At 38.5% G+C, this 25,169-nt stretch overlaps 1 protein-coding gene across 5 annotated transcripts in view; it reads left to right on the forward strand.

Moving 5' to 3' along the window:
- Positions 1-25,169, forward strand: part of TLN2 (talin 2) — a 173,992-nt gene that overhangs the window by 130,051 nt on the left and 18,772 nt on the right. For 4 of the 5 annotated variants that reach the window (XM_082769058.1, XM_082769056.1, XM_082769057.1 and 1 more), the window contains 13 exons: positions 42-143; positions 241-411; positions 1,464-1,610; positions 2,225-2,326; positions 3,708-3,827; positions 5,500-5,646; positions 6,984-7,150; positions 8,836-9,019; positions 11,126-11,251; positions 12,494-12,610; positions 15,004-15,189; positions 20,249-20,356; positions 24,849-24,954. In XM_082769058.1, the coding sequence (XP_082625184.1) occupies positions 42-143; positions 241-411; positions 1,464-1,610; positions 2,225-2,326; positions 3,708-3,827; positions 5,500-5,646; positions 6,984-7,150; positions 8,836-9,019; positions 11,126-11,251; positions 12,494-12,610; positions 15,004-15,189; positions 20,249-20,356; positions 24,849-24,954 (1,783 nt within the window). The remainder of the gene's footprint in view (positions 1-41; positions 144-240; positions 412-1,463; positions 1,611-2,224; positions 2,327-3,707; positions 3,828-5,499; positions 5,647-6,983; positions 7,151-8,835; positions 9,020-11,125; positions 11,252-12,493; positions 12,611-15,003; positions 15,190-20,248; positions 20,357-24,848; positions 24,955-25,169) is intronic. The other variant, XM_082769059.1, reaches the window with a different exon arrangement.

The raw sequence follows: 25,169 nt of genomic DNA on the forward strand, positions 1-25,169 counted from the left end.
GAACGGCTGTAACAATAACTGACAACTTCTCTTTTTATTAGGCTCTACAGGAGCAGCTAACATCAGTAGTTCAGGAAATTGGCCACCTAATTGATCCCATAGCTACCGCAGCACGGGGAGAAGCAGCTCAGCTTGGGCACAAGGTACAGTCCTACATTTTATAAATGTATGGTAGTTAAAGAGTACCATTCTTCATCTTAGTTCTGAATCGGAGTTAAAAGATTATTTTGGCTTTCCTAGGTTACACAGCTGGCAAGTTACTTCGAACCCCTGGTTTTAGCTGCAGTTGGTGTGGCATCCAAAACTCTAGATCATCAGCAACAGATGACAGTGTTGGACCAGAGCAAGACACTTGCAGAGTCTGCCTTACAGATGTTGTACGCAGCTAAAGAAGGAGGAGGAAATCCCAAGGTATAGTCACTGTGTGTAACAAGCAAATTGCAAGAGGAGGAAGGGTGAAATGAATGCTGCAGTGATGTAGCCAAAAAAGTGTGCATGACAAGGTGAAATTGTCGATAAGTTGGTTCTGTAATACTTGTAAGGAGACGTAGGCTGTGGTACAGTCATTGATGGTAGGGATGTTAAAGACGAGGTTTGGAATACACTTGGACAGAGATTGGATAAATGAGAAGATCTGCCCACCAAGTGCTTTGATGCAAGTGTGCACCTGCTCACTAAGGGTCAGGCACAGTGTGCCCTGTGTCTTGAGGCACTTGTGCACCTGCTCGGTAACCTCGTATTAGGGGTGTGTGCAGCAGGCCAGTGTCCTTGAGATGGCTGTGTGCACCTACTCTGTAAGGGGCATGTGAAGAGTGTCCAGTGTCTTTAGGCATACATGTGCCTGAATTGTAAGGGCCACATATGCCTGCTTTACTGGGGGCAGACAGTGGGCATGCTGCACCCACCCCTTCCGAAATGGGTGCAGCCCATGATTCCAAGACAATGGGTGCATTGCACATGCCTCTGTTAGAGTGGGTGCAGCACACCACCTCCAGGGCACTGTGTATGCCCCTAATAGAGTGGGTGTGTACACTGTGCCTCAAGAGACTGGGCGCTCTGCGCATGCCTCTAATACAACAGGCTCAGCAGGTGCCTCCAAGATACTGCGAGCACTGCATGCAGTCCCTTAGAGCAGCCACAAGCAGTGTGCCTTGTGATACTAATAAACTATACACGCCTTACATACTTCCAAATTAGGTGTAGTGTGTGCTTCCAAAACATATAGTATGTGCAACCCACCTTTTATAAAGTGGGCACATTCCCCCATTAGAGCATGTGTCTCCAAGACACGTGGTATGATCAGTGCGACTCTTACACAACAGGTTCTACCAACCTATTTTATTAGAGAGTCTTTGTATTAAGATAAGATTTTCACATATTTTGTTTATTTTTAAATCATACAGGCTTTTGTGTTGTCTTTCTCTTACAGAATGTTGATTTTTATCTTGTCCTCTTTGTTTCAGGCATCACATACACATGATGCAATCACTGAGGCAGCTCAGCTGATGAAAGAGGCTGTGGATGATATCATGGTTACCTTAAATGAAGCTGCTAGTGAAGTAGGCATGGTTGGAGGCATGGTAGACTCAATTGCAGAGGCAATGAGCAAGGTGAGGAGAGAAGTGAAGAGCACCCTTATTTCCTGGCACTTAAAGCAGATGCACAATGTAGGATTTTGGAGAAGTTACTGCTAATTCATCTCAGTGTTATGTGGTAACTGATATGCAACAACAGACAATTCAGTGAGCCTGAGGTGTCTTGCTGTCTTTTGAAAGGTGTCATGTGTTACATTGCAATTGTAACATGTAAATAAGCTGAACCAAAAAAGTGAGCTTTTTTTTTTTTTTTTTTTTTTTTTTTTGTTCTAATGGGGTGCAGAGCTGGGAATCTAAAGTAATTTTTTCTCATGAATAAATCTAGCCTTTACACATTCATTTCTGCATTAGTGGAGAACAACAAAAATTGGTATGAACTTGCATAGAAAGTTGGCCTTCCACCTGAAAACGCCTTTAACCAGGCTTTATTTCATTTTCACAAAATATGATAAAACATTTTTTGAATTTCCATGTATATATATATATATATCCCTGGTGCTTTGTCTTTATTTGCAGATTTGGAAGGAATGAGATTATTAAAAATACATAGATAATTTCAATATTATGTGGGAAGTTGCTATCTATTATGAGGTTTTTACTTTTTCCATAACTTTCCCACATTCTTGCAGCTGGATGAAGGCACACCTGCGGATCCCAAGGGAACATTTGTTGATTATCAGACCACTGTGGTGAAATACTCTAAAGCCATTGCTGTTACAGCACAGGAAATGGTAAGAAATTTGGCTAGACCTCAGTAAAAACTCTTTTGTGTACCATAAGCATCACGTAACTCTTTATGTACTGTTGAGTAACTCCGTGTAATGCTGTTTTCCAATAATCTTGCCTATTTAGCAGTAATTCTATAAAAGAAGCTATGATTTTGTTAAATCCACTTGTGTACCTTACTGGTTTGCTGATAAGGTTGCTCTTTAGAAGAGGACTGTTGGGTCTCTGTATTGTGTTGCAGCTGTTGTACAAAGATATTTCTATTTAGATTGTTTTCTATTAGAAATACAGGGAAAATATTTTTATATTATTTTTAGTCCGTCTGCTTATTTGTTACTGAAATAATGCCCTAGGTTTATTGATGACTGCAGGTTGCCCTTTCACAGTGTGTGCTGTAATTTAACTTAGCCCATGAAATAACATCAGTTTTTTCAAATCACTGTAATACTTATGAATGCAGTTCAAGATGTTAAATTGTTTTTTTCATTCATTTGTGAGATTTATCTGCGTTTAAAAACAGAACAAAAGAAACTTTTTTTGAAACTGTTTGTTTCACTATACTGTTTATGATAAAGTGTTTTAAGTTTTGAAGAATACCTAGTTTGTTTTTAAGAGAGATGGCGGATTATTTGTGTATGTTTGATGCAAGAATTTCCTGTGGAGATGATTTTTCAGAAATTGTTTAGTTTTGCAGTCCAGAAATGTTGATATTACTGCTCTCTATGACGTGTCAGCATATTTGTTAACAGTAGAGATTTGTCTAAAACAAGTTTTGTCCCAAGGATGGAATTTCATGGCTTTTGCTAACATAAGTTGGAGAAAGAAGAAATAGTTTTATTAAAAGGTAGGTTTTTTCTAGAGAGATGCTCCGTCTTTTATACTGATGCTGTACCACGGCATTCTGCATATGTGGCTATTTCTTTGTACTCTTTCTCCTATCTTAGACACGTTTGCATTGATCCTGGGACTTTCTCCATTTTTATGCTCCTATGCCACACGGGCTGAGGCTGATATAGGCTACTTCACTTTTGCCAACATAAGGTGGCTCTGAAAGGCAAAACCCACATCACTATTCAGTGTGAATAACTGTGTAGCTGGCCTATTGCCCTGCTATGCCAAGGGGGTGAATTACCAGATCTAACGGCTGCTCTTTGATTACTCCGGATGTTCTGCGAGTGCCTGGTTACTGTGACTCTAATAAAGCATGCTCGCTTGGGTTTCCTCACAGAATTATTGCTGGAAGACAACTCCCTTATACTTCAAGCATTTTTCCCTGTTTCATCAGTGTGGCCAAACAAAGGAGTGTGCTTCTAAACTGGAGTGTATTAACAAATTATTCTCATGCCTGTCATTTTTCTTTCTCTCTTGCTTGTGTTCTTTTTTCAGATGACTAAGTCGGTTACTAACCCCGAAGAGTTGGGAGGACTTGCATCACAAATGACCAATGACTATGGGCATTTGGCTCTCCAGGGCCGAATGGCTGCAGCTACAGCTGAACCAGAGGAGGTCTGCAGCTTTTAGACCTCTTTATTCTGTGCACACGGTGGCGTCAAATGGGTATTCTTTTACTGTAGGGAATAAGTTTTCTATTAGTAGAGCTATGAATCAGCAGATTTTTAACAAGCATTAGGGATTATGCAAAAGGAATAATACTTCAATTTGTTGTAAGAAAGTGGTGTAAGATCAAAGAATAGAAATCTTCAGTGAAAACCTCTATCCAGCTTCAAAAATCAACAGCATGTGATGATAGTTAACAATCCTGTAGATCAGGTCAGAATCCTCCAAATCATTTGAAGATATCACTTACAGACAACTTGCAAACCCGGAGAAAGCTCTTATTTACTATACAGTTTTTCTTTATCTCATAGGATCTGATGAATTTCAAATACGTTTATCTATCTTGCCTGTAAGAGATTTCAAAAATAATTTCCTGTTATACTTGGGAAAAAAAAAAAAAGTACTTCCTGTACTTATTTACAAGTATAGCTTCCTGACAGCAGGATGTGGGCACAGTGGGAGCACAGTTGTCTTTTACTGCCAGGCATCTTTCGTACCTTAGAATCGGAAAACAGTGTTGGAGGAATGGCTTCCTTACATGGTATTAAGCTCCTCATGCTTACTATTTGCCTCAATTGGATTAACCAGCGTAGTAGGTGCTGCATATTTTGTGAGCAAAAATAAATTTTTCTCTTCTTTTCATTGAATTCCTCTGGTTATGGAGCATAGAAGCACTTGGTTGAGATGGAGTAAGAGGGTATCTTAGCATCATGAGATTTATCAGGTTATCTAGATAAAAGATCTCCGCAGAGATTTTGACTTTGTAATTAGGTTTCACTACAGATAGACTACTTGAGTGCTTCATGATCAGTGGCTAAATGAAAAGCAATGTCTTGCATTCAGCTTTATATTTTTAAATTGAATGACCATTGCACGTTACTTTTTGCCTGAAGTAGAAATAATTTAATTTGTGATACTAATGGCTGTGAGTCCTGCTTACATATTAATCCAAATACAAAATTATATGCCTCAGTACATGCAGGTAGTAGAATTAGCACACATTTCCAGTCAGGGACACACCTTATGCTATATAATTATTAATAAATCAGAAGTAGCTCAGTTTTCAATATCACATGTGGAAGTAGTTACTTCTGGAGAGATAAGAATCTGTGCAAGATTCAAAAACAAATGAAAAAAAGTCATGTATTCTTCAACCCAATTTCAACAGTGTAGAGCAAACGTTTACTTTTTACCCATCATAAATACGTTTAAGACAGCTCCTGCTGGCAACAATTTCTTTTTGCTTTTTGATTCTGGGCGATTAAATAGCATTACTCAAATTCATGCAGCCTTTTTGGTGAAGTTTTGTGTGCTTGAGTTAAATACTCTTGGCTTGGATAAATGCCTTATGCTAACCAATTTAGACTTACAGATGTGTTCTCTTTCCCAGGGTCTGGTTCACTAGCCCTCCAGTTTTATCAGTAAGCCTTTTTTACGGGCTATGTGAGTAGATGACAATAAATCAGTCCAATCTCTGCCAAAAATATAGTGATGGGCAGAAGTTTGGTAATAAGGAATCACCAGAGTGAATGTTTCCATTTGTGTTGACAAAGTGTACCAGCATGACATTTACTTACTTTGCTCTTGCTCCCTTCTACCCTGTACCTCCTTTATCATGTAGATAGGGTTCCAGATCAAGACTCGGGTGCAAGAACTTGGTCATGGCTGTATTTTTCTTGTGCAAAAAGCTGGTGCTCTCCAGATTTGCCCTACAGACAGTTACACCAAAAGGGAGCTGATAGAATGTGCTCGTGCTGTGACTGAAAAGGTAAGGCATCCATCTGTATTGCCCCACAGAGTTTGTCTACTAGACTTCACCAGGGAGTAATTCAGTCAAGTTGTGTGTATATTCAGGAAATATATATATATATATTTTTAACTTCCCATTATACTATGATATTGACTGAATTACTGGAGGTTCTTACTTCTTTTCTTTCAAGTGTTCGGTACAGTTCATGTACTAGATAAGCCTCAGTCCTGTTTCTCATTTATAATAAAACATTATTCTCGTACCAGAGGGAGTGTGGTCCAAATCTGGTCCCCAAGACATGAGATGCCACTTGTCTTACAAGATACTTGCCTGGAAACAGTAGGTCCATATAGGTGGCAACAGTTGTTATGGTGAGGTTGATTGAGGATGTGTTCTTTGTTCATCAGTGTTCTCTGGTTTTAAAACTGGGCTGTTCTCATGCACTTAGCATTTTCAGCCTGCCTGTGTTTTCTTGGTCTTTGGAAATACTTGCTGCACATGCCTTGCGTAGCTTGCATATGTAGGTTGCAGTTGTTTGGACTGAAGTTTCATTTGGATGTAGATGTTTGTTACCAAATGGTGACTGTTTTCAAGTGACTGTTTGAACTGGAGTGGCAGTGATGTCTTAGCACTGTAGGACTGCACTGTGACTACAGTACAAGACATGGAGCCATTATTGTCTTCACAGTTTTTCTGCCAAGTGTTTATTTACCAAAAAGGAGGGATCTCAGCTCAGCAGCAGTTGTGTAGCATCAGCCAACAGAAATTCACCTCTTTTACTATTGTCTGTATGACAACATTGAATCACAATGAGAATTTTTTATCCTCGTGATCATATTACCAAGCAGTGCCAGAGATGGAAAAGTGGCCCTGAAGTAAATGTAGCAAGGCCCTTTATTGACAATACAAAGTATTGCAAGATAATTGGAATTCTTATTTATTGCAGCTTTTCTTTTCTTTTAGATAATAAAGAAGATGACTGCTTATAGTATTGATAGCCAAATGCCATTGTTTATACTCAAAGCAGATGTAGATAAGACCTTCATGATCTGCTCATTTATTGCTTATGCCTGATGAAGAGACAGCCTGTCTTAGCATGAATGACAAAGGCTAGTAACAGGCTTCCTATGGTGGAAAACATAACCTATGTGACTAATGCACACATAAAGCAAGAAAGGAAAAGGAAAGTTTGGTTAAAGTTCACAAAATAACTGTGCAGGATCAGTTTCAAATGTTGATTGCAGTCATTTTAAAGAGCAAAATTAACTCCTATCAGACAAAAAGGGTTGTTAACTCCTACCAGATAAAAAAGGTTCGTTTCATTGATCACCTTGTTGCTTTATTGTCATTTCCAGGTCTCCTTAGTGTTGTCTGCCCTTCAAGCAGGAAACAAAGGCACACAAGCTTGTATTACTGCAGCCAGTGCTGTGTCTGGGATAATTGCAGATCTAGACACGACTATCATGTTTGCTACTGCTGGAACCCTTAATGCTGAAAACAACGAATCATTTGCAGACCACAGGTCAGTGTAACTGAAAAAGACAGAAGAGTGCAAGCACAGGGGAACAATGGAACTGGCAGAAGCAAAAGGCACGTGCAGATAAATTTTCTACCTTTCTAGATTCCCAGGATTGCAATCAAATGAAACAGCGGAGTGAGAAGAGTAATAGGAAAATTAGGTTATGGGTAGAGGACAGCAAACCTCACTTCGGTTATTTCTGTGAGGAAAGTATTTTTAACAGCTGGAGAACATCTGCCAAGAGCAAGCAGCAGTTAAACAAATGGCACAGCTACGCCACGTTTTCTCCTTTGGGAGAGAAGCCAGTTTTTCCTTCTAGTAGCATCTGGGATATAACAGTCTTAGTGTTTTTCAACACATTAAGAGATTTACACCATCTGACTGACTACCTTTGCAGTAAAACTCAGAGCTTCACAGACACAATACTGAATTTTTGCTTAGCAACCTAGCTGGCCAACACAGCAGTTGGATAGCCTTCATTTATTTCTCAACTTGTTACCAGCTGCTCAAGAAAGAGGCAAGATGTAATGGTGTTTAAGTTGTTGCTGTTCAACAGAGTGAAAGTTGGTGCTTGTTGTCTTTAACTTCACCAGGCTAATGTTTTCTTTGTTGCTTTATGGGTAGATATCGAAGACTGGCCTCAAACAGTTTTCCCCTTAAAGAGATGAATTATAAGGATATTTGTTAATTTACTTTCAGTAAGCTAAACTAAGGCTAAATGGTTGTATTATACCAGTCCTTTAGTTTCTTAATGTGCGTTACTTGTGGTGCAAATACTGGAACTTAAAGCCTACCTGAAGCACAACCCTAGGATGAGAGTCTCTCCCTTTGTTACACTGAGTGAGTTAGAAAATAAGTTGTTGGTTTTTCCTGTGGGTGCCAGTAATTTCCAGGCAGACATTTTATATGGCTACAATTATAGTTCTCTGTTAACTTGTGTCATTTGTGAAGTATGTACTCAAAATGGTTTCCTTTTTTTTTTTTTTTTTTTTTTTTTTTAATCTGAATGTTGCTGTGGGTTTGTTTGCCTGATGTGCCAAAACCTAGGTTGTGGTGAAGGGGAGCCCTGATAAGGTCACGTTGTTTTCTCTTTTAGCCAGACTTGCTGCTGCCTCCCTCTGTCAAAATGATTGTTTTCGTTTCCCTATGGTATGCTGGTTAAGGTGGAGGTTTGACACCTGTTAGTTTGTTCACAGTATGGCTTGACTTCAGTGTTAAAATGCAATGTTTTGTTCCAGGATTTCCCCATCTCATTTCTTTTCAAGACAGGGTAACTTCAGTGAACTGAATTGTATAAGTTATATATATGTATAAGTTATATATATGTATAAGTTATATATATGTATAAGTTATATATATGTATAAGTTATATATATGTATAAGTTATATATATGTATAAGTTATATATATATATATATATAAGTTTATATATATATATAGATATATATATTTATATAATGCTGCCACTTTAATTTTCTTGTTATTTTATTTATTTGTTTTTAAATTGCAACCTAGCTTGTGATACATGGTCATGACTGGTGTGATGACTTACATCAGCTCTTTTATGAAGATGTTAGTCAGCAATTGAAAATCACGTTTTTTTCCTCTTCTCCTTTTTACTCACTTCCCTGCTTTTTTTTTTTTTTTTTTTTTTTTTTTTTTTTTTTTTTTTTTTTTTTTCCCTTTAGGGAAAATATTCTGAAAACAGCAAAAGCCCTAGTTGAAGATACAAAATTGCTGGTTTCTGGTGCTGCCTCAAGTCAGGACAAATTGGCTCAAGCAGCTCAGTCATCAGCTAACACCATCACTCAGCTTGCAGAGGTTGTAAAATTGGGAGCAGCTAGCTTGGGATCAGATGATCCTGAAACGCAGGTGAGATGTCTTAAGGTTTTTCTGATACTGTGAAATAGACCAAAGGTGTTTACAGACATTGAAAAAGAGGCTAAAGGAATTTTTTGTTTGGTAAGACCTTATAGGCCTTATATTTTAAAGCAAGACAGTAGGATTTATCACTCTGGGGACTCTTTTGGGTCAGACATTGCTCATTTTTAAAAATACAATCATGAGTCTAGAACACTGAGTGGAAATAGACAAGCCTTTATAGAAGACTTTTGGTTTTATTTCACAGGTGTGTTACGGCTTGGATGCTTTTGGCAAAGTATTGTTTTTGCTAAGTTATGATAGGACTCCTGAGTTATTACTTTGTTGTAAATACATTGCATCACTTTAAAGCTATTTATTGAGCTTACAGCTGAGCTAGGCACTGTGTTACTTGCATAGGCTAAATTCTCAGCATTCTATAGCTATATCTGAATTTTTCAATTTAATGCAGCAACTTAAGCTTTCAGTGTAGGTTATCTCAAATATTTCTTAAGTTGTTTCTAGGGATCTTGGTGAAATGGAGGTTGACAAGTGTTGCAGATGTGCCTGTGGAGGCCAATTGGTTTGAAAAAGTCTGATTGTTTGCTTAGGGCTCTGAAAGGGATGTGTGTTCTGCTTTTGCATGATTTCTGTGATGGAGTAAACTTCTAAGATGTTCCTCTCTGGAAAAAACACTGTTGGAAATATTTTCCTGTTTTTAACATTTCCTTGACTAGTAACATATCTGCAAATTTTAAAAGATTTATCATTGGTTTACTCTCTATGTAAAATGAGAATGTAGTATCTAGAATAAAAGCTATTGCACAAAAGTAGGTATTTGAGGGAGCAAATTTACATTGCCAGTTGAAAATTTTAAGTGCATCATTTGTCCTAAATGGAAAATTTATAATAGCTTTAGCACACAATACCATCACAGCATTTTTCTGTGTAAGCAAAACTGACTTTTAACTGATGTGGTAAGAGTTTCAGATGTCTTATAGTGGCAAGGGCTTCACTTCTATAAAAGTTACAGTAAACTAAAAACAGGCATAAAAGATCATAGAATCATTTAGGTTGGAAAAGACCTCTACGATTACCTGGTACTACCTGTAACCTAGTATGGCCAAGCCCACCATTAAACCTTGTCACTAAGCTCAATATCTACATGTTGCATTTCAGATGCTGGGCACACTAGCATTTATAGAATCGCAGCTTTGGAAGGAAGCTGCTGTTACATAATGCTATAGAAATGCAGTTATTGAGAACTGACTGTACCTTTTTTTTTTTTTTTCGCCTGAGCTTTATTTTTCTTGCATGTGTTAATATTTTTTCTTAAGATAAACAAATGCTCTGAAACCTAGGAAAATTACCTAGCACGTTTTCTGTAAGTGGAAAGCACAGGAGAGAAGGCTTTGGAGAAGTTATTTCAATAGTACCTTATAGTATCTAGCAAGGCTTTAGTGTCTGTATATTGTCTATATATAACTTCTTGTAGTGTCTGTATATTGTCTGGGAGTTCTCTACTTGAGCTTGGTTTTAGGAAGCAATATCTCGAGATTTGACTTTTCCTGACCTTAATGGACAGCTAAGTTATATGGCACTTAATTCTGTAAGGCCACTTAAGGAGACTCAACATCCTTTTCCCGAAAGTAATGTCTCCCTCTAATATCTAGCTGAAGCAAGTACACTTGCTTTTTTAGTAGCTAATTTCGCAGTTGCTATGTAGTGGTAGTGGTAGTTTGTAAGCATATAATCAGTCTGTTTAATTGCTGTCATCTGAAGAACATCAACAAGAACATGGGGAAAAGTAAACCTCTTACAGAAGTTGAGAGGAAAAACAGCCTACTTGCAATCAGTGTTTCAGTTTCTTCACAGGAAATAGTCATTTTCATAAACTGACTGGTTGTATGAAATACTGTAGCTATAAACACAGTTTTTTCCTTTTCTAGAATGTTACATGTTTTATTGGGGTGGAGAGAGGGAGGGTGGTTATATTTGTGTATGTTTGTGTCTTTACCTATCACTACTAGGCTTTGTTTAGCAGTTCTCTAAAAATCATGCTTTCATCCAGGCTGACATTTCTTGGCTGAGACTCATGGCTATTGCTCATTTCTATAGGTTGTCCTGATTAATGCTATCAAGGATGTTGCAAAGGCCCTTTCTGATCTCATTGGTGCTACCAAAGGAGCTGCCAGCAAACCAGCAGATGACCCATCCATGTACCAGCTGAAGGGGGCTGCCAAGGTGAAAGCTTATTCTTATTTTTTATCTGAAAGTATCAGGTACAATCACACTTCCTAGGCAGCTGAAGCTCAGATTTCAGCAGTGTCTGGTTCACTGAGATATCATCTCTTCCTTTGTTTCATTAGCATTCCGGGGTGATACAGGAAAATAGTAAGATACTATTGGGTTTCCCTGAAACTATCAGCTTTTGTAGGCTGTCAGGTAACTTTTGGGTTTTTGATGGAAGAACTGTAATCTTTCTAAAGACAAACTTGCATCTTTTGCATGTCTGAGGGCAAGTTGTCATCTAATAATGTTATAGACTAAATTGTATCCTATAAAAAAAATGTTACCTACATCCTGGAATCTGAATAATGCTCAAGATAAGCATGGTATGCTCATTTAGACCTTGCAGGCTGGGGGGGGAATGACACCACCAAGAACTCCACAGTAAGATGTTGTGCGTGTCCAGTCCTTTTCTCCGAGATGTTTCCAGGAAGTAGTACATGAGAGTCAAAGCTCAAAAGTCATGTAGATTCCACCATATCTATGCTATATTTGTGCTATATTTTCCTCGCACCTGTGATGTATTATGACAGTGGCTCAGAAAGATCTTTCAACTTTGTGTCTACAAAATATTTCCAGATGTGGAGACTTAAGCAGTATTACTTCTGCTATCACATTATGAGAGTGTAATGATAGCTTTTTGTCTACAATTCTTACTTGTGTCTCTTCCTTACCTGTAAGACCTGCACCTCTGTTCCTTTCAGAGCAGATGAGAATGGCATACTGTAGAGGCACTACTTTAAAATGACCCATCTAGACAAGAAAAGTGGTTTCTTGGCGCTTTCTGCTCTGAAGAGCTATCTGTGTTGCAATTCCTAAAGTGTCTACAAGCTGACCTTTCTGTCTCTTAATTCCCAAGACTTCAAGTGTGACTAGGTATTGTTTGTATATCAATGCACCGGGGTATAGGAAAGACAATGACAGGTTATGCTGTATTAGAACTATTAGGTTTGTAATGGGAACAGTAACTGCAGTATCAGTGCAGTACGTTGTGCTATGCCTCTGCAACTTACAGGGAACACTTATAAGCTGGAAAACAGAAGAGTTGATATTTGTTCCTGTAACAAATACAGTTCATGAAGCTTTTTAGGCCCTATTAGAAATAATAAGAGTACTTAGATCAATCTAATCATACCATGCTCTAAAAAATGCAAAGGAGGAATCATGCATCTTTCTCTCTACCTCTCTCTTTTTCAGGTGATGGTAACAAATGTCACATCGCTTTTGAAGACAGTTAAAGCAGTAGAAGATGAAGCTACTCGAGGGACAAGAGCTCTTGAGGCCACAATTGAGTATATCAAACAGGAACTCACGGTAAAGAATAGAATAGCCCATACATGACAGCTTCTGTAAATAAACTTGTAGCATCAATCCAGGCAGCCTGGGGACTCCTCAAGCTATACTTTACCTGCCCTGTAATGAGTTAGATGCAATTTGGTTCCCTCCATCTGTTACAAATCATCTTTGAAAGTACAATTGCATACCACTTTAGCCTATGTACTTTCAGATGTTACCAGTCCCCACGGCAGGATTTGAGATGCTACTGTCATGTAAAAATCTGGAAGCAACTGGTTCTTTGTTCTTTAGACACAAAGTGTTCACTGCAGATATTATTTTGAGTCAAATGCTCTTTGCTTTTTTATTGAGCCTAGCTTTCAAAATGTCTCTTTACTATCAAAGCTGTATTACAATAATAGTTTAATCTAGTATCTTTTTTCTTTATTATGATATGATATTAGAAACGCTAAATAGCCTGGTATCCAATATTTTGTCTAAGTAGGAATTAACAATAGAATAGAATTTTCTCCCAAATTAGGTGTTAGACCATGACAGTTGTTTTTCTTCCTCTTTAAGATATAATAGTATTACCTACAACTGCACCTTTCAGTTACTCTTTTACTAGTAGACTGGTCAGTGACGTTAATCGATACTTGTGTGTTTGTGAAGAAGCCTGTTTTGTTCCCTTTTTGGTTAAAATCAATTTTTGAAAAATATAGGCGTTTTCTTCAAAAAATACTTCATAGTATTTTAATGAATTGTTTGCTGTTTCCCACAGTATTCTGGAGAAACTGGCTGCTCATTGCATGGGCAGGTCTCTAGTTTGCTGGGTGGATGGCTGAGCTCAAAGAGTCCTAGTGAATAGAGTTAAATCCAGTTGGCGGCTGGTCTCCAGGGGTGTTCCCCAGGGTTCAGTACTGGGGCCAGTTTTGTTTAACATTATTTATCAATAATCCAGATGAGGGAGTTGAGTGCGCCTTCAGTAAGTCTGCAGACAACACCAAGTTAGGTGAAACAGTCAGTCTGGTTGAAGTTAGGAAGGCTTTGCAGAGGGATCAATGGGACAAGTCCAATCACATCACATACACCAAGCACCAGACTTGGCTCATAACAACCCCATGCAGTGGTATAAACTTGGGAAGAGTGGCTGGAAAGTTGGAGATATTCAAGAAACATGTGGACATGGCACGAAGGGACATAGTTTAGTGATGGGACTTGGTAAGGAAGAGGCCTGTGGTGGTGATGTCATTTCTTTTTTAAGGGGAGAAAACTGGAATTTTAGGAGGATGTGGGAAGAAAAGCAGAGTGCTGAGAGGGCACAGAAAGGAATCAAGAATGGCACATATGTGCTCATGAAAATATCTAAAACGTGACCTGGAACTCCATGGATTAAAGCTGAGCAACACCAAGGAATGTTGTTCGCATACTTGATTTTTAACATCAGTTCCATTTCTGGAGAGAGCAAGTTTAAAAAAAAAACAAAACACTGATGAACCAGGAGCATGGGATAAACCAGGCTAATGTTTGTCAAGACATTTGGATTCTGTAACCACTAGCATGCATAAGATTGAAATACTCCCAAAGCATTGCTTGCACTGTGTGTATCAGAGAAAACTGATTAATTGTACACTTGGAATTGCTACTGCAGAGTAAAAGATTGGCGAGCAAAACAGATTAAAGCTTGAGAACAGGAAATATGAGCTAAATCTAAAATAACCCAGCTCTTACCTATCTCTTACAACAGTTAATGTATTCCTCTATCCATAAGTGGTATGTACCGTCAAACAGTTTGAACTGTTTTCAGACAATTCTCCATGGAAAATTATATCTTCAGGCTTTTAAGGGACACCAAGTGTAGAGAAAGAGAAAATGGTCTACTTTTTTTTTTTTTTTTTTTTTTTTTTTTTAATCCCTTCTCTACCTCCATTTTTTTTTAAGAATCATTTGAATATTTTGGTGATGTTCTCAGTCTTCCCTGCATGGTGCTGGTTTTGGCAGCAAGGATTTGGTAGCCCACAGCCTTTGCTAAGGAAGGATCTCCTCATTTGAGTAGAGCAGCATAGGCAGCAGTCAGGATGAAAAAATAAATGTAACTGAAGGAATATTAATTCTTTTGATATTGTAACACTCTCAACAACTATCTGTAAAACTGTGATCTATGTACTTAGATGTCAGAGTTGTCCTTTGAGACAAGTGGGTTAAGCTTTTCTTGTATCCTTTCTCCAGCTTATTGTTTCTCTCTGTCTTAGGTGAGCAGGCTTATCAGAACCAGACTGATGACCAATGAGAATGATATTGAAGTACTCTGAATATGTTTCTAATTTCCAGCTATTTGAAGGCTGCTTCCAGTTGTTGTCTCTCTTTCGTGGTGTAAGTTGTTCTGGTTTGACTTGAAGGGTGTCAGGCTTTCCTTCTGTTTCCACTTACAGGTGTTTCAGTCAAATGAGGTTCCAGAAAAGACATCATCACCTGAAGAATCAATCCGGATGACGAAAGGAATCACCATGGCAACAGCCAAAGCTGTTGCAGCTGGGAACTCATGCAGACAGGAGGATGTGATTGCTACAGCAAATCTGAGCCGCAAAGCAGTAGCTGACATGCTAACAGCTTGTAAGGTAAAGATTCACTTCCTTGCCTAAGACTGATTTTTTCCTCTCTCTCTAAATCCCTTGAATGTTATAGACTGTGTTCAGTTTTCTTTTTATTAATGTTTTACTTTTCAGATAAGGAAGTTAATGGTTATGATAATTCTAAGGTAATGTAGTAACATCCCTATCAGAATTTTCAGTGCTAAATAAACAAAAACCCAAACCAACACTAATGCTCACTATTTTATTTTTGTGAAAATGAAGTTTTAATTGACCTAATTTTCATGTTTAAGGTAGTCATTTAGGTCTATTTTAGTAGTCCTTTTTTCCCTAGCCAAAGGTGTTTGTTTGATCAGTTTTTTTGCTTTACAAAAAATGTGTTTGATATTTGCATTAAAAATATTGATACCCTATTTTCTAAATTTACTTCAGCTAGACAACTTTTAAAAGCAGATGTACAAAACTTGGGGCAGGCATGTGTATGTTGTATAAGTGACTCAAGAATCATTTGTCTCTTTTCTAATGATAAAAAGGATCTAGGCATAAATAAAAATGTTGGGATTATAAAGACCATATGAACTAACTCATTCTTGTTGGTCTTTGTCTATAAATTGTATTTATTATGTCTTTACATGCATGGAAGATGACAGGAAAATGGTGTTCTCTGTGACTTGTGAATTGCATTATTTCATAGCATTCCTGCCAAAGTCTGTCCCAGATTACTTTTAGCTTAATACTAGCCAAACTGGAGGGATAATTTTTGATTAATGATCATGTTAAAAAACAAAGTGGAAGGTCTAATATAGCATAAAGCTGGATTCATACAAACTGTTGAATTAAACTTTTTATTTTGACTTCATTTTCTTAGAGGGTTTTTAGTGTCTGACAATTCTTGAATACTTTGCATACTTCACATTTTGATTCTACTCTCTCTACTTGCTAATCTCAGAAGCATAACAAAATGAAACAGGTATAATTTGCACAGGAAAACTAAGCAACCATGCTAATTACACAAGAACTATTCCATATCATGTCATAGGCAGAATCCAGTTAATTGAAACTTCGAGGAGAGGGTAGAACAATTTGTAATTGCACAATGTTATGACAAAAAGCATCAATTCAGATACTTAAGTTCACTCATCATCCTTTGTCATTCGGAATTGGCTAGTGTAGACACATTTTTGTTTGGATCTCTCTCCAAACGAGCAACAAATTCTCAGGAAGAGTCATCTGTTTCTAAAAATATTATATGCACAGTGCAAAGCTTGGTATGTAGTTTTGAACATTTGCTTTGAAAGTATTCATCTTCCTGTGTTCATTTTTGCTCCCAGTTAATTTAATGATTCTGTAGTTTGTAGCTGGTGGCCTACCAGATGAAATTTTCTGCAAATTGAATAATGTACTAAGGAATGCCAGAAAAGTGCTCACGACCTCTCATGGAATTAGCTTCACAAAGCAAGCAATATGCAGAAGGAAAATGTCTGGAAATCATTTTACCTAGCTGCAATAATACACTGAATTGGGGGCCTTCTCAGCCAATTTTGAATTCTTTGAATTAGGCTCCCTTATTTAGTAAGAAAAATTCAAACTAATAACCGACTAGCTATAGTATAGTTTAGTTAAGGTAAGGGCTAATAATCTAGTTTTATCTTGTCTAGCTTTCATAAAATCGAGAGATTCTTGGGAAACAGGAATGAGTCCACAGGAGTGCTTATTTTACGAAAAACCTAAAATGTGGGACAAAATTGTCACGTCATTTAACAAAGCTTTTAAATGAACAGCTTATATCAGACTTGATTTAGAAAATCCCATTTCTGAAATTTTTGCTCAGAGATTTAGATACCATATGCCATTAATTTTTACGAACTGTACGTGGCATTTCCATAAGTGATATCCCTTGAGTTTTTAGAGTGGGAACTGTGCATTGATGTGCAACCTATTCTTTCTGATACTTGAAAAATACTGTTTCCTTTTTCAGAATGATATAGCTCATCTGTAAAATAACCACTGAAAAGTATTTGAGGTTCTTTGGGCTACAACAAACGTGCATGTATGTGAGTTATAGAACCGTAAAACATTGCACAGACTTCACCAGCGTCAGTAATTTAATTTAATTTCAAGATCTATTTCATTGTCAGTTGCCTAAACCAAATAGTATAAGGGATTTGACTTCTTAGTAGCTATATTTATATATGTTTATGCTTGTTAATATTTTATGTCTGGTATAAAATGATGACTCTGCAGTAAATAACGAGTGTACAATATCAATATTCTTATGGTTGCTTTTGGGGAAGAAAAAAATAAAAAAAAAACAACAAGAAAAAAAAAGTACGAAAGGTATGTCAAAAGCATAGTAAATAATGGAAGTAAGTAATCACTTAGATTGTTACTTAGCCAGGAGATTGAAGGAGAGGATTATTCACTTTCCTCAGCACTCACTAGACTGCATCTAGAAGTATGGTTTTGGGCTCCCCAGGACAAGAAAGGCATTGATTACAGTGGAACAAGTTCATCAGAAGCCACACAGACAGTTGAGGCTGGAGCACAGGTCCTGTGAGGAGAAGCTGAAGAGCTGGGACTTGTTCAGCCTGGAGAAGAGATGGCTTTGGCAGGACCCAATGGCAGCCCTCTGAAACCTCATGGGAAATTACTGAGAAGAGACGGAGTCAGGCTGTTTGCTTGAGGTGCATGGCACAAGAACAGAACATAACAGTCCAAGATGGAAACATTGGAAATTCCATCTGTGTTTCACTCTGGGGATGATTAAACCTTGGGGCAGAGACCGAAGAGGAATATGAAATTTCCATCTTTGGAGATTTTCAAGACCCAACTGCACGAAGACCTAAGCTATCTGGTCTGAAAGTAATGTTGAACCTGCTTTAAGCAGGAGGTTGGACTACGTGAATTCTCAAGGTTCCTTCAAACAGCAGTGATTATTATTATTATTTTTTTGGTTCTAAGACTGTTTTGATATATTTAATGCCCACACGTGCTGACGGGTTAGAATTTGTAGAGTGAAAGTCAGGTAGTGCTTCCTCGATGCTTTTTAAAGCACAGAATGAAAATGAGGATTGATATCAAAGAGAAGCCTTGGTGTGAGAAAATGTCTATTCTGGTTCTTTGGAAACATGTTTGTTTGAGAAACTTTGTCAGGCTTTGTTTGCACATCAGGGAAGGTAAAAATTTCTGTTACAAGTCCTAACTGATGTAGTGAGATTTATGTTAGTATATTTCTAGATTACAAAAATGTCTTTTTAAAGAAGTTTATCAGAAGTTAAAGAAGTTTATCACTTCTTTAGTCTGCTGTGAAGTAAATGGTTTAAGATTTATCAAACCTTAGAAATACTTCGTAAGTATTTAGATATTAGTCTTGGTCATGTGTGCAAAGCACAGAGGAAGTTTATATTTATCTCCCACAGATGTTTGTTCTAATTGCATGTATAAAAATAATACTTAAGTACACAAGAGGCATTTTAGAGTATTACGCAATATTCATATGGCACACTGGGGAAGACTTCTGCTCGATTTGAAAAAGGAAAATAAGCAGTACTGCATTTTCAGGACCTCTAGAACTTATGTGAAGTATGCTGAAGGTGGGGAAAAACCTATCTTGTTTCTAAGTTCTCATTTCCCTTCAGATTATTTATTTATTGTAAGATGAAGGGTTGGATGGTTTCTGTGCTCTGCTGATCCTGAGTTTACCAGCAGAGGGAGCCCGTAGACCAGCTCCAGGCCTAGCTGACAATAGCACTTGCTCTGGGTGTGGAGGGTTGCGGGGAGCACCTCAAATACACGTGTAGTGATAATCTCCAGTCCTAATCGAAGGCAAGAGGCTGCAGGGGTGAACGGGGCTGTTCAGTGAGAGAAAATGCTGGTTTTTTTTTTTGTTTTTTTTTTTTTTTTAACTTTTACATGTCTACAACCAGCACTTAGGTTCAATTTAGAAGATCCCAATGAAACAGACATTTATTTTAGAAAGTACAAGACTCGAATAGGCTGCAGTTTTCACTTTTTATTTTGATTAAATGATTGAATTATTCAGGCTTCTGTCAGACATTATACTTAGTGGAAATCCTTAAGAAGTCAAAAGCTGCTGCTGCTTGTCTGTATTTAAAGAGATGGTTCTCATGCTGTCTATTGCTGTATGAAATCCCTATTTCAAGTTGAAGCCATGAGTAAGCTTTTACTTAGAATGTCTTAAGATAACAAAAAGCAGCTAAGTGTTTTTTGGTGTTGGTTGGTTTGCTTTTTTCCCCTCTCATGTAGAATAACAACATCGTGGTGCTTCTAGCGCACTTTTCATCTGCCGTTTGCAAAGCTTTCTACGAGGAACAAACCCTTGTCTTTGTTTTATGGAAGGGAGAAGGGAAAGTGAGAAAAAGAAGAGCACTAGGATGGTGCTTGAACTCTGGTACAGTGCTTTCTGTCTGTGTCCAGACTTTGGCTTCTAAACCAGATGACCATTTCTTTATTGATTCCTTCAAGACTGACTGCCCAGGCTTACTATAAAATAGGGTTTTAGCAGTTCTGTGACCTGAAACATGCATATACCCATTTTTGGGTTGCAAAACTACTCTTATAATTTTTATTTTTGTTGATATTAGTAAACAGGAAGAGCCACAGTGGCATAAACCTTGCACTGTGGAACACCGGGTGCAACCCAAGAGCCAATTCCAGCCCCAAGATGTTTTCGAAGTGATACATTTTCATTAAAAGAAATCATAAATATTCTTCTATTTTCAGAGTGTTCTTCAGGGGTTTCTGTATTTGGCTTTAACTGTTAGAAAGTAGTACTACTGCTGACAATGCCTAAGGAAGGATGCTGAGTAAGACTGATGAAGGACAGCCAGAGAGGAAGATGTGCTAATAAAGGGAAATGTATTAATGCTTTTCTGAAAACTGGAACCCTGCTACTTTTGAAGCTCAGTTTGCTCACCTATTTTACAATAGAAATAGGTGGCTCTCAAGCTCTAACGTTTTTTGTCTTTTACAAGAAATCTCTTCCCCTCTCCTTCCTCTGTCCTCCTTGCATTGACCTCCTCAACTGGGGGCAGTGGGGGGTACTAATGTTGTTTTGCCTCCGCAGCAAGCATCGTATCACCAAGAGGTGAGTGAAGAAGTTCGAGAGAGAGCCCTGCGCTTTGGAACAGAATGTACGCTGGGATACCTGGAACTCCTGGAACATGTTCTCCTGGTAAGCAAGCAGTGGTCTCCATGCACGTGCTGGGTCCCTTTTGATGGAAATAACATCTCTGAACTTTTTATAATAGTGGCTGTTAGTGACATGCTTTATGAACAGTTCTGTTATTCAGGAAAAACAAGTTAGAGCAAACTCAGTACTTCAGCTCAAACTGCAAGACATAAGGAAGACTGGAAGTAGCTAAATTGGATTGCATTCTAGAGCAGATATGGAGGTAGTAAGGGTGCTGACGTAAAAATGGTCCTCAGCAAAGAAATTAAAATAAGGCATTTCAATATTTTTTTTTAAACCTACTGTAAGTTCTAGATTTATTAGGCACACTCCGGTTCCCCACACCAAAGAGGTTGTGAAAACTTTATGAAAACACTTAGACATGCTTTTTGCAGTTCTGATTCCAGAAAAAGATGAGGCACCTACCAATGTCATCCCCAAACTCCAAGTTAGCACCATATCACAAAGAGCTTTCCAACCCATGGCACCCCAAAAGCTCTGAATAAACTTCTCTTGTGAAATCCATACTCACGAATCCTGTATTCAGGTGTCTTTTCTTGACCGCAGATAATTAACAAATAATATATTGCTCTTCTGCTGCTATTATAACTGCAGGAAGCAATAATGCCTGTTAGAAAAAAAGGTTTCTGAAATATTCAAGTTTCTGGAGATGATTTGAATCAGCAGCTACATTCACAGATTCCTAGAGATTTCTTTTAAGTGGCTTTAAATGGACATATTAAAGTATCTGAAACTGCAGTTTGCAGCCACAAACTACAGATTAGCAAATGTAAGCCTCACTTACTGATGAGAATACAGCATGTCTAATCAATTACATCAACTTATTTGTTTATACTTGCCATTAGCAAAGAAAATAGTTGAAGAAAGTTTGAGTTTCTTAATGTAAGTCATAGAGCTACGTAGCAATAGAATCATAGAATCAGAGTATCCCGAGTTGGAAGGGACCCATAAGGATCGAGTCCAACTCCTGGCACCGTACAGGTCTACCCAAAATTTCAGACCATGTGACTAAGTGCACAGTCCAAACGCTTCTTAAATTCGGACAGGCTTGGTGCAGTGACCACTTTCCTGGGGAGCCTGTTCCAGTGTGTGACCACCGTCTTGGTGAAGGACCTCTTCCTGATGTCTAGCCTAAACCTCCCATGCTTCAGCTCAACACCATTCCCATGGGTCCTGTAACTGGTGACTAAGGAGAATAGATCGTCTCCTTCCCCTCCACTCCCTCTTGTGAGGAAGCTGTAGAGCGCAATGAGGTCCCCCCCTCAGCCTCCTCTTTTCCAGGCTGAACAGGCCAAGTGACTTCAGCCGCTCCTCATACGTCTTCCTCTGTAGGCCCTTCACTAACTTTGTAGCCCTTGCAAAATTTTCACATTAGATGTGTAAATGTTTTTCTTTGTTTAAAAGAAATCTGGGTATTTCTTTAGATTTGGTCTCCCATACTCCGTCACAGTACTTGTTTCAAACTGTACACCAGAACAGATTTCAAACTATACGCCAGAACCTGTCAATTTTTGCTCATTTTATTCTTCCCTCTTTGCTTACGTTCCACATTCTGTTCTGTTCTGTAAGTCAAACAGGCGTTTCTTCCCTTAAGCCTTTTTTTTTTTTTTTTACCCAAAAGCGCTGAGAATATTCTCCTTCCCCAAATACTTGCTGTCTTAGAAAACTCCCATTGACCCAGATTCCAACCAAAATTGAAGAGGATAATGACTTTATTGAAAAAAAAGATGGGTGGAATGATAACTTCATCTTGACTGTTTGCAGAAGGCTGTATAGAGCTAGTCTTGTATGTAATACATCCATAATATGTTCCATAAATACAAACAGGATCTGGAAAGTGCATGAAAAAAAGATCTCTTCTGGAGGAGCACTGAACCAAGGAGATGAACAACTTTTTGATCTTGGGACTCTTTCTCCTGAGTTCTGTTTGGATTTGAGAGATGCAGTCTGGATGTGATCCAAATGATTTGTTTTCTTGTTCTGTGTTTACCTGAGCCGTTCACTTGCCATACACATTCTTGCCATTCACATCCTACCTCAGGTTTGTTTTCCTCAGATTAAAGGAAATGACAGCAAGATGGTTTCAGAGTCAGAAATTCTTTTGCTTCCTGCTCTGTTACTCTGGTATTTCAGCACCCCTAGGTCTACGATTGCATTTAATTTTTAACCTCATAAAAGACATCACAGATTAGAAATCTGTAATTAGTCTAGGTGGTGTTTTGTAATACAATTATTAATCAGTTCAGTAATGCCTTTGATAGTCGGACTAGAGATGACTGTGTCCGTATCTCAACACTGAGATGCCAAGGAGTAGTACTCAGCAACTGTATTTCATAGAGCCATAGAATAGCTTTGGTTGGAAGGGGTCTTTAAAAATTGTCTAGCTCCATCCTTGCCATGGGCAGGGATGCTGCCCACTAGACCAGGTTGCCCAGGCCCCCTGTCCAACCTGGCCTTGAACACCTCTAGGGATCGGGCTTCTCTGGGCAGCCTGTGCCAGGGCTTCACCTTCCTCTGAGTGAAGAATTAGGTTCACGTGGGCCCACTTCTCAAGCTTTGTCCCGGTCTCTTTGGATGGCATCCCTTCCTGTTGTTGTATCAGCTGCACTGCTCAGCTTAGTGGCGTCTGCAAGCTTGCTGAGGGTGCACTTGATCCCACTGTCTGTCATTGCTAAAGATGTTAAACAGCACTGGTCCCAAGTTGGACCCCTGATGGATACCACTGAGGCCAAGAATTTGAGCACTTCAGCCTTCTCCATGTCTGTTGTTACCAGTTCTCCCTTCTTGTTTATCAGAGGGGGTACATTCTCCTTGTTCCTTCTTTTGCGATCAGTGTACCTATAGAATCCGTTGTTATTCTTTGCAACCCTTTCCAAGCACCATGGCTTTCTTGGGCATGCACAAATTAGTCTAAAACAACTTGTAAGCTGTGTTCTTAGGAAGGCTGAGGACGGATCTGCTCTCCTATGCATATGCCAGTGCTTGCTCCATCTCAGTATTGATGTGTGCTGAGTCAAGTGGAACTCTGAAGCTTTCATTGTTATTCTCATGTCATGTCTGTATGTGGGTCTGCAGGGGATGAGGGTCTGTTGCAAGTTGTAAATTGCCTTTAGAACAATGTAGTTGATAATCCTTTCAGTTTTAACATTTGCATCCACTTGTTCAATTCCAACACTGTCCCAGCAATCATATAGGTGGCACTAGTGTCACAGTTGCTGGAGCAGAAAATGTTATTCCTTTCCTTGCTATGGAGCCTGACTGCACTTACGCATTTTTTGACGTATTTGCTTGTTTGAAAAGATCACTTTTGAGATGCTCAATTTCTGCTGTTCTAAAGAACTATGCAATGAATAAATCCTAGTTATAACCTTGTTGTTACAGGAGGCATTCATTTTGACAATACTGCAGATTGTTTAGCTATTGAGGATTCACGTCCTTCTGTTTACTGTGGAAACTAGTTGACTAAGGATCATCCTGAGGAAGCAGACCAGTGTGCCCATATGTTGACCCAGCGGTTCCAAAGAGATCAAATTCCTCATGTGTCAGAATTTTCATCAGGCAAAATTAAGGAAACAATTAGGTTTAGTTTATTCTCTCGGAGTAAGGGGCTAGGCATTTCACTGCAAAACGGGAAACAGGCTTACAAAAACATTAGATGTACAAATGTATTTTCACTGTGTGTCTAGTTTTCAAAGCTGCTGGGAGGGGGGGGGGAGGGATTGCAAGTGTTAAGAAAACACAGAACTGAATGTGACTTTGGAGACTCAATATCTTGTTTTGCTCCTAAATCTTTCCATGTATCTGTCATTCTCAGAAGCAGTTGTTAAGTATAAATTAATTTCCAGAACTTAATCTTCTTTCTCCTTACAATGTGGTAATTAAAAATGCAAATGTTTTTTCTGTTTAGAGGAAGCCAGACATCGTTAGAAGTCAAATTCACTGTCTATGGATTGCTTTCCATTTGAAGGACAGTGTGAAGGACTTGATGCAAATTCATTTCAGAGGTTTCTTTCTTTCCCATCAGTTTAAGGGTCTTGTCAGGGTTGGCATTTCCATTGTGTTCACCATTGCTGACTTTTTCCAGGACAGGCACAATTGTTGACTCTTTCCAGGACAGGCAGCTAGCACAAGTTTGCACAACTCCGTTTCTAAGAAAGGAACTTAAAGTGTTCAGCCAAGTTGATAACACTAGCAAGTGGTCTCTTCTCCCACAGTTTAGAAAGACTAAGCTTGATACCTTAATATAATGACTGTAATATCTGAGAATGGAGTGCCCAAGCTGTGCATTCCTCCCACGTACTCCCACATGCCTCAGGTTTGAAGGATTTTGCCCTAGTTTTAGTATTGAGAACTTCCAGACAACATTGGCAGTTCCTGTAGAAATGGCCAGCCCTGCCTCTTTCCTAGTATGCACCAGCCATCACAGTATAAGCCTTGCTCCTAGTGATTCATTGACAATTTTACTTTTTTCTAGATCCTTCAAAAACCAACTCCAGAGCTGAAGCATCAGTTGTCAGCTTTCTCCAAGCGGGTTGCTGGTGCTGTTACAGAGCTCATCCAATCAGCAGAAGCAATGAAAGGTGAGTTGGGTAGCCTGGTTACTGGTGTGGTTTTTAGAGAAAGTGATCCATGACTTTTGTACTTTAAACAAAAACTAACGAAGACCATTTTACTATGTTCTAGGCATCTTGGTACCATCTAATTTAATACCTTTAATTTCTCTCCCAGCACTCACTTGTGTACAAGTTAGTAATGCCATTGTCATGATCTTAGTCATGACACTTCCATGTAAGCA

The sequence above is a fragment of the Aythya marila genome (assembly GCF_965140915.1).
Source record: "Aythya marila genome assembly, chromosome: 11".
Taxonomy (NCBI): domain Eukaryota; kingdom Metazoa; phylum Chordata; class Aves; order Anseriformes; family Anatidae; genus Aythya; species Aythya marila.